The sequence below is a fragment of the Tupaia chinensis genome, unplaced genomic scaffold, assembly GCF_000334495.1.
Source record: "Tupaia chinensis unplaced genomic scaffold, TupChi_1.0 Scaffold000566_1, whole genome shotgun sequence".
NCBI classification, from domain to species: Eukaryota; Metazoa; Chordata; class Mammalia; order Scandentia; family Tupaiidae; genus Tupaia; species Tupaia belangeri.
The window spans coordinates 1,019,079-1,032,069 of NW_006160079.1; the positions used below are offsets into that span (position 1 = coordinate 1,019,079).

General features: G+C 49.3%; 1 protein-coding gene across 1 annotated transcript in view; it reads right to left on the bottom strand.

Moving 5' to 3' along the window:
• STARD8 (StAR related lipid transfer domain containing 8) overlaps positions 1–8,055 on the bottom strand; it is a 10,324-nt gene extending 2,269 nt beyond the window's left edge. Inside the window, 8 exon segments of the mRNA XM_014591358.2 lie at positions 1,079–1,303; positions 1,561–1,675; positions 1,903–2,113; positions 2,973–3,171; positions 3,663–3,822; positions 4,951–5,124; positions 5,743–7,148; positions 7,992–8,055. Coding sequence (XP_014446844.1) covers positions 1,079–1,303; positions 1,561–1,675; positions 1,903–2,113; positions 2,973–3,171; positions 3,663–3,822; positions 4,951–5,124; positions 5,743–7,148; positions 7,992–8,048 — 2,547 coding nt within the window. The 5' untranslated portion in view covers positions 8,049–8,055.
• Between the last annotated feature and the right edge of the window lie 4,936 nt (positions 8,056–12,991).

Here is a 12,991-nt window from a genome sequence, read left to right on the forward strand (position 1 = left end):
CCCCCTAAAGAAAAAACCCCCCCAAAAAAAAAAAAAAAAACCTGCCATATGTGGAGCCTTTTGGCATGTTGGACATACCAGTTCTCACCCTTATAAGGGAGATTTCATTAGGAGTATTTCATATGTGAGAAACTTCAGGCTTGTGATCTTTTCTAGAATCAGCAGCCCAGAAATAGCATGATAGTGCTAAGGACACAGAAAAATTACCTCCCGCTTGGAACATGACAAAAGGCCTACAGTAGAAGAGGGACAGATTATGCTAGTGCCAATATGACTTGGACAATGTACCCCTTGGGAGCAGATCAGTCTGAGCACAGGTCAGTATGAGCAGAGGCCCAAAGTTGGAAATGCAAGGAGTTCAGCTTGACCATGATGTAGGGAGAGATGGGAGCTAAGACTCCAAAAGTAGTATCATATCTGGAGTTGGGATTTTGGAAGGGAATTCTGGCAAGTGATTTAATTTCATTCTTATTCCTTAAGGAAAAGAATCTTCAATCCCTTTTAGGAACCAGACCGCACAGTAGGGGATGAGTGGTGGACTAATGAGTGAAACTTCATCTGTACTTACAGCTGCTCCCATTGCTTGCATTACTGCCTAAACTCCATCTCCTATCAGTTCAGCAACAGCATTAGATTCTCATAGGAGTATGAACCCTAGTGTGAACTATACATGTGAGGGATCTAGGCTGCACAATTGTTGTGAGAATCTAATGCCTGATGATCTGAGGTGGAGCTGAGGCGGTGATGCTAGCTACCTCGGGGACTGACTGCAAATACTACATTATAGTAAGTTGAATAATTATTTCATTATATATTACAATGTAATAATAATACAAATAAAGTACATAATAAATGTAATGTGCTTAAATTATCCTGAAACCAGGCCCCTCCCCAGATCCATGGAAAAACTGTCTTCTATAAAACTGGTCCCTGGTACAAAAAAGGTTGGGGACCATTGCCTTAGATACTTGCTGAGCCGGCTTACATAATTATCAGGCCGAGGCACTGTGAGACTGGTAGGGTAGCTGCTTCATTTGGGCTCCACAAGCCCCAGGCCTTTACCAAGCGCGGTGCCCACCTTCCTGCAAGCCAGCTCCATATGCTGGGGTCCTGGCACACTCATCCAGCCCTTGGAGCACTCAGCAGCATTGCACAGTAGTTCCTGGATGCTCTCCTCCATGGCTAGGCTCAGGCTCATGCCAGCAGCTCGGGCCTGCCGCAACTCAGTCAAGGTTGGGCCGGGAGGGCTGAGTTCAGCTGCATGGTAGGAGCCACACAGCTGCAGCACCATGTCCTGGGGCACCTGAGAGAATACACACATAGTGGCTGGGGGCCTTAGTGAGCAGAAGACCCTCATGGGATCTGTCAACTCATGTTAAAGGCAGTGGAGAAGCATGGCTACTAAAGCAGGATGGATGAGACACCTTGTAGAGGGATAGTTGAAAGTAGGTTGAGGGGTATTTGTCAAGTTGGACCCCATTCCTGACTTAGGGCACAAAGATCAGGGCTGATGGTTCCCCTGAGTCTGGTAAGTAGGCACCATGTCCCAGGATTATTCACCTGGAAAAGTTTCTTGCAGTCATTGATCATATGCGATAAGCCTTGAGTGGCAGCCATGTTCTCACTCAGGTCCCTGGGGCCTGGCCGGCCAACCAGGCTGCATTTGCTCTTAATCCTGGATAGAGGGGGAAAGAGGAGAGGATGGCAGAAGGGCATGTGACAAGAAGGCTGTCAGGTCTACTGTCTTTTGGAAGGCCCTGCTTCAGTGTCCAACCACGCCTGGGATCCTTAAGGAGTTAGGCTGACCCCTTGTGGTAAGGCCAGTGAGCCACATTGCCAGCCACCAAAGGTCAAAAGCCCAACCCTCCCAGCCTGGCCCTGACATGCCCTGCCAGATTTCACCTGGGTGAGGGGCTATCCTTCTTGGAGACATTGAGGTGAAAGATGGAGGGTGCCAGGCACACTGCTAGGTTGCTGGCTGTCATCTGGTTTTCCTTGGCAGAGGCAATGTCACTTAGGAAGTAGAGCAGGGTCTGTAATACCTCTCGGTTCTCATCAGGGAGCAGCAAGGTGGCAGCCTGTGCTGCTGACAGCCACTGGTCCTTGGGGAGGACTGTGAGAAAGGAATGGCAGAAGGACTATCTTTACTCTTCCAGAAGCTCTGACCCCTAACCTCCTGCCTCCAAGAATGCAGAAGGCACAGTGCTCCTAAGAGGAGTTGGTGAGTGGGAAGGACAAGGCTAGGGAAGAGGTCTACCCTGGAAGGTCTCTGGGTGCTAAATGTAGCTTTGTTGCTAATGTGCAGTGTAAGCTTAGGTTAAGTCCATTCCTTGGACCTCAGTCTACCCTTCTGTATAATTGGTTTGGGGAGGAGAATGTGGTCTTTCTCCAAGGGCTTTTCCAAGTGCCAAGAGTAAATTTATAGTACATTCATGAGTTTGGCTACATTTGTCTGTACCAAGTGGTCTGTAATACCTCTCGGTTCTCATCAGGGAGCAGCAAGGTGGCAGCCTGTGCTGCTGACAGCCACTGGTCCTTGGGGAGGACTGTGAGAAAGGAATGGCAGAAGGACTATCTTTACTCTTCCAGAAGCTCTGACCCCTAACCTCCTGCCTCCAAGAATGCAGAAGGCACAGTGCTCCTAAGAGGAGTTGGTGAGTGGGAAGGACAAGGCTAGGGAAGAGGTCTACCCTGGAAGGTCTCTGGGTGCTAAATGTAGCTTTGTTGCTAATGTGCAGTGTAAGCTTAGGTTAAGTCCATTCCTTGGACCTCAGTCTACCCTTCTGTATAATTGGTTTGGGGAGGAGAATGTGGTCTTTCTCCAAGGGCTTTTCCAAGTGCCAAGAGTAAATTTATAGTACATTCATGAGTTTGGCTACATTTGTCTGTACCAAGTTTACCCTCCACAAGCCCCAGGAGTCAGGGAGGTTGAAAATGGAGCAGGTCATTGGGGATAGGTACAGGTGACTCACGCTGGTAGATCTTTAGGAAAGTGGTGGCGAGCTTGCTGGTGAAGATGGGCTCAGGCAAGTCCCGGAAATATTGTTTCAGCAGGTCAGCCACATCGTAGGCTGACTGACCTTCATAGCAGACATTGTCAGGGGAGGTCTCATTCATTTGGCGGAGATTCTGGATCCTGGACTTGACCCCAGACTTGCGGAAGAGGCCCACCTGGCCCATACAAGGGAGGGATAGAGGGACAGAGGGAGACATGTGGGGGTAAGAGGGAGACTGAGGCCAGCATTGGATTGAGTGATAGGAGTACAGGCCTCCCCAGCAACTTCAAAGTCTGGCAAGCTTTCTGCTGAACAGGGTAAGAGAGAAATGGTAAAACCAGAGAAGGGCTTTTGCAGTCAATGAGAAAGATGGCTCTCACAGAGATGAGTAAGAAGAGGTAGACCTAGGCTAAGGCAGGCTCCTAGAAGGCAGGAACTATAGAGTCTCGGTCAGTAAAAAGTTAGCACAGAGCTGGGCAGAGGGTCCAGCCCAAAGGGAAGAAAGGGAGCTTTGACTCCATTCTTGCTGAAAACAAGAAAACATCTCTGATGGATAGGCCCAACCCAGAGGGAAAGTCAGAGCAGTTTCCTTCAGCTCCTCAGCTTCAGGTCTCTCCTGCCTCCCAGCACCACCTCTTCTAGGCAGGATCCCCCAGAGGGACTCACCTGGTCCAAGCACTGGCTACGCAAGTAGCGCATGGCTTGCTGAATGCTCTGTGGCAGTGGCTGGCCTGTGCGCTGCACATGGATGAGGGGTGGCACCCCAAATACATGTTGTCCTCGGTAGTCTGGGGTTTTGTTCCTTTTCATGAACTTGGGCACTGACCTGTTTAGGAGAATGCCAAGCCATCAGAGAGAGCATAGTTTGGGGACTCTGTCTTCAATCTTGGGGGCTTAGATTGGGGGGAGGGCAAAGAACACACCACAATGCAAGAGTCAACACTCAGTGAGCACCTGCTTTGTGTTCAGCCCTAAAAAGTAGCAGAAAAAGGGACCAGCAGTTAGCGTAATGGCTATGTCGCTGGACTCCCATGTAGTCGACCACAGTTCGAGTCCCAAACCTGGTGGCTTAAACTCACACCGGGCACCTGTGCGTGCGTGCCCAAGATCCTGAGAGGAGAATGGAGGAGAAGGGATTGCAACATGGCCATCCCCCCTGGGGGGTGATTTCTCACTTTCTGTCTCTCTGTATCTCTTTCTGTCTTTCTGGTGAGCGCACGTGCCCTATAGCAAAAAAACTCTCAAAAAAAAGAAGAAAATAATGAAAAAAAAAAAAAAGAAAGTAGCAGAAAAGCACAGGGTACTCTCAGTCTGGTCACGGAGGTTAACTGTTAGCTGGCAGTGTCAATAGCAGTGGCTGGTAGCAGATCAAGAATGTAGGGGAAGACCCATAGTGGAGGGGAACTGTACCTAGCAGGTCAGAGAAGGTTTCAGAGAGGAGATGGTAATTCAGCTGGCTCTTGAGAGATAGGTAGGTGTTGTCCCAGAGGGGAAGTGGGGAAAAGGCATTCCAGGAAGAGACAACAGCATGAACAAAGGCAAAATGGTAAGAAAAGGAGCATGGCACATTCAGGAGAGGGTGACTAGTCCCATTGGCCTGTAAGATGGCATTGCAGGCCAAAGAACTAGAAAGAGGTAGCAGGACCAGAATGTGAAAGAATCATGACCTATGGACAATAGGGAAGCCACTGGAAGGTGTTTACTTATGGGGTGTGTGGTAACCAAAACTGTATTTTAGGATAGTCTCATTGAGGGCAGCATGGAGGGTAGGAGAGAGAGGGTACAGTTGGAGGACCTAGGGTTCCCCATCTCATCCCCATCCTGACACAGCCCCTCCAGTCTGCTGGCACATCGGCTCTGCTTGTCTGTAGCCACCTGTGGGCTGACTTTTCTCAGGTCCAAGACCTGAGTCAGCAGCTCCCCACCTCACCCACTGGGCCCAGGAGCCACTCACCAGACCCAGCCCTGTTTGTGGGGCACAGTGTACTTCTCCATGAAGGCAGTGAGCCACAGCAACGAGCCTTTGTGCAGGAGGTTAATCTGACCTGCAAACTGCCGGTTGATTTCCAGTGACTCTGAGTTGAGGCTAGGCCGGTAGGGGTTCTGGAAGCTGTGCCAGTGGAGCTTTCTGGTAGGAGTGATGGGGTGAAGGCCAGAGGAGTGAGTCTCACTCAACCTTCCAAGACATTCTTTTCATCTGGTCCCTTTTTCTCTTACCAAAGAAATAAAATGTGGAGAGATGGGACTACTTTCAGCACTACTGGTGGTCCTCAGAGTGGAAAAAGCTTAGATTCAGATTCCAAGTCTTCCTAGGGGCCAGTAAGTTCTCATGGAGGTGGCACAGATTTCAGGCCATCTAGTGCCAACCACCAGCAGCTGCCTATCTCACCTACCCATTCCAAGACTAGTGGAGGGCCTGCCCCAAGAAACCCTGAATGGCAAAGCTGGGGGTCAGAGGCCAACTTCACTCACACTCTTACTTTATAGATGAGGAAACTGAGACCCAAGGAAGTGCTATTAGCTTCTTCAGGTCAGTAGCAGAGATAGGTCCTGAACCTACCATCATTGTTTCCCCAGTCCTGTACTTTTGCTATTAAAATACTTCTCTCTTGGTAATGACTGCCTGAGAGTGATTGCCCAGTCTCCAAGCACCCACCCTGGCCTTACAACTAAGAAATCAGCTTCAGAGAGAGAGAGAGCACGTGCATAGGGTCCTCCTCCCCCGACCCCCGCCCCAAACTCCCACCTGCAGGGTCTGGTAAGTGAGGCCCCAACACCTGAATCACGCCGCTTGTGGGGCACAGGTGCCTGCAGTCCAGCCAGGCCTGCTGTGGCCTCAGCCTCATTCATGGAGTTCTCACTACTGTCAAGTTCACTGGAGGAAGGCAGAGTGTCAGAAATGGAGTGTCTTTCTTCCACAGACAGGTTGGAGGCAAAGGTGGGTTCCCCACCTGAATTTGCCTCCTGTTCAGTGTCCTGAGTTGGGGCTGGGGCCTCTGCCTGTGCTGATGGCTCAGCCTCACTCTCAGCCTCAGATGGGGCTGGGACAGTGGCCTGAGCATGAGCAGGGACGAATGGCTGAACTTCAGCCTGGATCTGGGCCAAGGACGCTCCATGGGCTGAGGCTTCAGCCTGGCCCTCACCCTCAACTATGGCAATTTCTACTGATGAAATGGCCACCTCTTCTTCCTCCTTGTTTTCCTCTTCCTTGTCTCCAGGCCTCAGCTCTGGGCACATGGCCTGAGACCAGAGCTCTACTCGTTGCTGTAGCCCACACACATGTTGGAGGATGTCATCCAGGTGGGTATAGCTGCTCCTATCCTCCTCATCTTCAGCATCAGTCCCAGCCAGTAGCGGCTCAGCTGGGTACACCACGGACAAGTTGTCATAGGTGCTGGTATGTATGTTTGTTGAGCCACAGGAGTCCCGGCACCCTTTGTAGCTCCAGCATTGACCAAGCTGCCAATCTGCTAGGTGGTGTCCATCCTCAGGACATAGGCTCTCAATGGACAGGGAACGAGGGAATGTGCCTGGTTTGTGGTCCCCAGGTACATGTATCAGGCAGTCACTCTGGTGTACCTGCTGAGAATGCCGAAACATGGCCACAGGCCAGGCTTCCCAGGCTCTCTAAGTGTTGGCACATCAGCCACTGCCTGCAGTGGCCCCCCGTTTCTTGGCCCTGTAAAATCCCACTGAGAGGAAGCCACAGCAACTTTGGAAATATGAGGCTTTGGTGGCATTCCCTGAGGTGGCTGGGTTCTGCTCAGGTTCTGTTTGCCTGCCACCAAACTTTTTCTTCCTCTGCAGAGACTCCAGGTGCTTGAGAAAACTACGGGAATGATGCTTCTTAGCTTTGTCCTTGGGACCCTCCTGGCCTAGGCCAGGGCTAAGGAGGGTCTAGCCACTGGAGCTGGGGGCCTGACCTTGCAAGGGCAGGTCCACTGGCTCAGGTGGCAGGCTTATGGTGATGGCTGACAGAGAGGCAGCACTGAGCTCAGTGAGGATACTCTCACAGCTTGAGGTCACTGGCAGGCCAGGACTCGGTGAGGCCAGCAGATCAGAAGAGCCCAGGCAAGACCAGTGCTTACTTTCATGTTGGAAGGCCCAGTGACTGCTGATGGTACAGTGCTCTTCCTCTTCTGAGTCTTCATTCTGGAGAGGGCACCATGGAGCTCAGTCAGAGAAGCCCAGCCCACACTCCTTGCTTGTGATCCATTCTGCATCCAATTCTTAGGGCACTTGGAGGTGAAGGGCCCTGCTTTCTGGTCAAGGACATGGCTAGGAGGGGAAGCTGGCTCTGGGAGTACTGGAAGATGCCAGGAGTCATAGACAGAGCCCAGACAACTGGGAATACCCATGTAATTCATCTTCCTCCCCCACTTTACAGACAGGGAAACTGAGACCGATGAATAAGAAACCACTTGACCAACACCAAAGACTGTTCTCAGGAAAGGATAGGGTCACTAGACATGTATTCTTGAGCTGAGTATGGACCGAGAGTACTCTTGGATTCTGCAATCCCAGAGTGACAAAGTTGGAAAAGTCTTTGGAGGCTATTCATCCAGAGCTGTGATTCATTGTAGAGATAGGAAAATATGAGGAGTAAGACCTTATAGGAGTGAAGTTGGGGATCCTCACTTCTAAGATCATATGGGCCAACATCTTTCCACCATATTATTCCACCCTAGTGAAGGAATTTTAGCTATCACAAAATCAAGTTACTGGTAAACCTAGGAGAGAGAGGTGGGCTGAGTGTGGGAGGGGGAGGCCCTGGGCCAGGGCACATGCTCTCACATTCCAACCTCCAGCAGCTTGTCTGAACCCAGCAGCCCCGTAGAGTCTCCTATCTCACTACCCCTAGTCTAGAGCAAAGGAACTGCTCTGAACACTCTAGATTCCTGGAATACTGCAGCTAGTTTCACACATGGTTTACATATGCCCTGGATTTCCCCTGGTGCCACAAAACCAGAGCATCTACCCTTTGCCCTGACTCACCTGCTTGCTTTGAAAATGAACCTCCAGTTTCATTGACGTACAATCGTTCAAGGTCATCAGCCTCCTACAACAAAATAGAAGTATTCACCCAAGGAACCCAAACCCCAAAGCCTGGCATAACCTACCAAGACACTTCCAAGATACCATCTATCACTTCACATGCCCAAACCATCAGAACAACTCCCAAGCTCCAGTATTCAGGAATGTTGAAACATCAGGCACAATGCTGTAAAGACTATGGCCTTTGTCTTCCTTGATCTCACAAATGTAGAAATGAACCACTAAAAAATGGAACAGGTTCAAAAACAGACAAAAGGTACAGAAGATGCACAGAGGGAACCACAATGAACTTATATCAAGGGAAGAGATATAATCAGAAGATTTCCTGGAGGACAGAAATGGGATTTTGAGAGTGAGAGAAATAGGAGTTCTAGCCCAGGCTTCCATAGGAACCTGTGTCAAGGTAGAGAAGAAAATGGCCAGTCAATAGACCAGTGTAGGTGTGAGAGGGTGGGATCAAGGCTGATAAGGTAAGCCAAAGCCAGACTGCAAAGGGACTCCAGTGTCATGAAAACAAACAAAAACCCATGCACTTTTGACCATAGGCAGTGAGAAATTTTAAGCAGAGGAACATCCAGTTGGAGTTTTAAAAAGCTGACTCTGATGCCTATAGAGAGTAATGGAATCAGTGATAGGAGATGGGGGATGAGTAGGGAGACTAAAGCCGGGTAGTAGGCTACTTTAACAGATACAAAGAGAAGTCATGATTTGGGCTCAAACAAGGACTGAGCCTGTGTCAATAAAGAGGGTCTGAATCACAGCAACATTTGAGGGACCTAACTTAAGGAGAAAAAGATCAAGGCCATATCTTTGCTTTCTAGCTACAGTAGCTAGATGGGTGAGGGAATCACAGACATAGATAACAGAATGAGCCACATGACCGTGGGAGATGCGCTTTGTTACTGAGCTAGGGTACCCCTCTATTAGAGGGTACATGGGAGTCCTTTTCCAGTGAGGAAGTCCCAAGTTGGACCTTTGGCTTCTTAAGCCTGGCCCTTAGCCTCCACACCTGCACAGGGCCCCCAAGAATCCTTGTTGAGAAAATCATGGTCCTTCTTCACAGAGCCAATATCCAGGGGAAAGGAACCTTCTGTGTGGCATAGAGAAGCAAAGATGAGTCCAGCAGTAGACTGTCAACTCAGCCTTAGCAACCTTTGAGCTGGAAGGGGGAAGGCTGGGAAGATGGGAGGCAGAGAGGCAAGGGCCAAAGCAGAAGGAGAAAGCCAGGAGTGCAGAAGGGAGAAACAGGGAGCTCAGGGTTGCCAGTTGGGGGAAAGACTGGGGAAAAACCATAAGGGTTGAGCTGGCCCAGAGGTCCCTATCAGTCAGCAAGCTACGACTCTGAGTGGCTGCCTGGCCCTCTTTAAATCCTAGGCTGGTCAGACAGGGAACCTCTTTCCTGGTCCAAGGTGAACTGAGGGAGGGTGGTGGTAGGGAGGGAGCCAGGACAGAAGGGTGTAGCTAAAGAATACTTTATTTCCACCTATTGTCCAGAGCAGCAGGGGAGCCCACTCTTGGGACTTAGGGAGGGGAGAGGAAAAAGGAAAGAGTTGGGAGAAGGGGTGAGAGAATCTGTGAAGTCCCACAGATTTCTGCCTTACTGGTAAAGTGAGGCCATTTGTTTACAAATTCAACTAATTTTAACTTAGCACCTACTTTGTGCCCACTACTGTACAAGACATTGGGTGTATAACAGTGGACAAAACTAGTCCCTGCCTTTCTGGGGTTTAAACTCTCACAGGACACAGAGAAGAAACAATGCAAGGAAATCAAGATAGTGTAGTGATAAATGCCATGTAATACAGTAGCCAGGATGATGGGAGATACAGAGACTTGTAGGCTGGGGGTTACTGGTAGAGAGGCTTTCAGCAAAGGTCTTTCTGAGGCAGTGACTTCTGAGCTGAATCCTTAAGGATGAGAGGAAGCCAGCCATGCCAAGAAATTGCAACAAGAGCTGCAGGCAGGAGTGACACTAACATCAAGGCTCTAAGGAGAAGAGGAGCTTGGTGTGAGCAGGAGTAGAAGGAAGTTTGGAGTAGTGACCAAATGGGAGTATAACACAAGGTGGTGGACAGTAGTCTTGTTAGCCAGAGTACAACATTTGGGCTCATTTCCTTCTGAGTATGCTCACGAGATATCAGAGGGCTTGGAGCAGAAGAGTGACCTCATCAGATGGAGGCAGATAGGATACCTCCAGCTTGGTGTAGAGATCACAGCACCAGATGGCACGTGTTTAAGCTTGGAGGTCAGAAAGGAGAGAGAGACAAAACAGGTACACCTGATAGGGTCTTGACACCACAATCCACCCCAGCTTTAGCCAGCCCCAGATCATGGGCATGCATGCCTGGCATACTCAAGTGAGATCTCTGGACTTGAACTGGGAACTTTCCCATGTGGCTTACCCTTGTGGAATGACACGTTTTACCACCACACCCCCATCCAAGTCTCCTGGTTTTAGACCTGTTAAATTTGAGGATCCTGTCAGACATATGAGTAGAGATACTGAATTGGCAATTGAATAGACAAATCTGGAGCCTGGGAATGAGGTCTGAACAGAAACATTTGTGAGTCATTAGAATAGAGATGATACTTGGATTAGGATCTTATGAGAACGAACTGTTGAAAAAGAAGAGAGCGCAGAGTGAGCCCTAGGACACCCTAACATGTAGATATAAGTTAAAGGAAGCAGAGTCAGCTAAGGAGACCAAGAGGAGCAGCCAGAGAAGCAGCTGGGGGGTGGGAGGGTGTGTTTCAGAAGCCAAAGTAGAGTGGCCAATAGCACTTGACTGCTGGTGAGAGATGGAGTAAGATAGTTGGGAAGTGACCACTGAAGGTAACCACATGAGGTGACAGGTGAGCTTGGCAAGGTGAGGTGGGGGTGAAACCAGGGTACAGTGAGGGTATAGGAAGAAGGCAAGTGGAAACAGTGGGAATGAAGAACTTTGAAGAAAAGCAGAGAAATGAAGAAGCACAGAAAAATGAGTACATTGCTGTGGGGAAAGTTACCTCAAGGCTGGGCCACCAAAGCTCACCAGGGGGCACCTTTCACATTGTATCTATGCAAACAGTGTTTTCAGGAGTGACACAGAACAGTGGTGGTGGTCAAGACCAGGTACATCCAAACAAGGGTAACACCAGAGCAAAGGGAGTGATCCAGTAGTGAAAGAATGGTGTAGGAGAGAGCACTTGTAACCATAAGAGGAATGTCCCTGACAGCTTTTGAGCAGGACTAGAATGCACAGCTTCTTGTGTGGTCAGAGAGAGGAGCTGATTTGCCCCATTTCACAGATGGAAAACTGAGAGATAAGGAAGGTTCATGAATGGGGGTGGCAAGCAATTGAGGTGGCTTTACCTTCAAAAAGCTGAGCATACTGAGGGAATCCTGTTGCTTAGAGTCACTCACGTGCTTTTTCGGCCTCAATTTCTAAAACAGAACAGAGAAAAAGAAAGACGCAGAGAAATGGGGTTAGTTGGATGCTGACATCAAGCCCACTTGGTGTATGTTGGCCTCACATCCAGCAGGTAAGCAGAGCCAGTCCCGAGGATCTAGAAATGACAAAAGAGGCAAAGATGAGTCAGCATATTTACTCTAGGTTGTAGCCAGACAGAATGCCCTCTGCTCTTCAAGCCTTGCTCCCTGTATGTCCTGGCCATTGCTTTCTTCAGCCTCATTCCCCACCTGTCAAACTCTTCCCAGTCTCCAGTCCCTTGTCCAACAGAACCCACAATCAGCTACTCCAAGGACTGTCTGGGTCAAGGGGCACTACTGCAATGAGAAGCCACAGCTGTGTTCCCCCCTCCCACAGCCTTCCTCAGGGAAGCATCCCCTTTTAAGGCCCTGGGTAGCCTATTCTAGTCCAGCTAGAAGACATAAAATGTTCAACAATCATTGTTTTTCTCTTTTTCATCATGATACCTAACATTCTCCAGCACTTTGGTAACCAAATCTCATTTAACACACACAATAACCTGTGAAGATGTCATGATCTCCATTTCACAGATAGACAAATAGGCTCAGAAAAGAAGTGTTTCATCTATAGGCTTGCAGTTGACTATGTAATATTGTAGAGTGCCACCGAATGAACAACCACTAAAGCCAGATTAAGTTTAAAAGGTTTTTTACTTAGCCAGTGACTACAGTCTGAGGCTGGGGGTGGGGTGGGGTGGGGGATGCAGGACATCAAGAGTCAGAATTGTAGCCCCGACCAAAGTTTGAGTAGTCTTTTTATAGGGGGTCATTTACCAGAGATTTCTATGCAAACAGTTACAGAAGCTGAATTAAGCAGGTACATTATTTCTGAGGGGAGTGGGGTTTCCATGCAAGCAGTTACATTACTAAACAAAAGGATTTTGGGCTAGTTAGCAAAGACAGTAGCAGGTACAGGATGTCTTCCTAGATATGGTTTTCTATATGGCTAGCACAAGCTATTTTCTCATGGGAAGAGCAAGCAGTTTTACAGAAGTAGACAGCCATGTTAGGGTAAGGGAAAAAAATGGACAAACAGTTGTTCATGTGCAAGATCCAATATGCAACCTTCAACAGTAGCAGTACTGAGGTTTGGATCCAAGCTCAGTCCAACTCAGGTACAGGGTCCCTTCCCCTCTACCAGCAGCTTCCCAAGTGTTCTTCTTCCCCTATCATGCATGGAGTTCCAGTCTTCTCTCCCCAGGGGCCTCCTAGGCCTGTACCAGCTCTCTTTGGCGGCTCAGCCTACATGGGACATAATCCGATGGGGAATGCTATACTGACACAGTGTTGGCCTATGGAAGTCTTAGAGGGCAATGGCTGGGTCAGCCTCCCTCCTGTGCTCTGGGAGTGCATGGCACAGAGTAGAGCACCACCACCACCCTGGTGGAGATATACAGCTGGATAGAAACCACAAGAGGCCCTCCTGTCAGGGTAAGCAGAATACCAGCAACAAAGTCTTGGGATTGTGCAG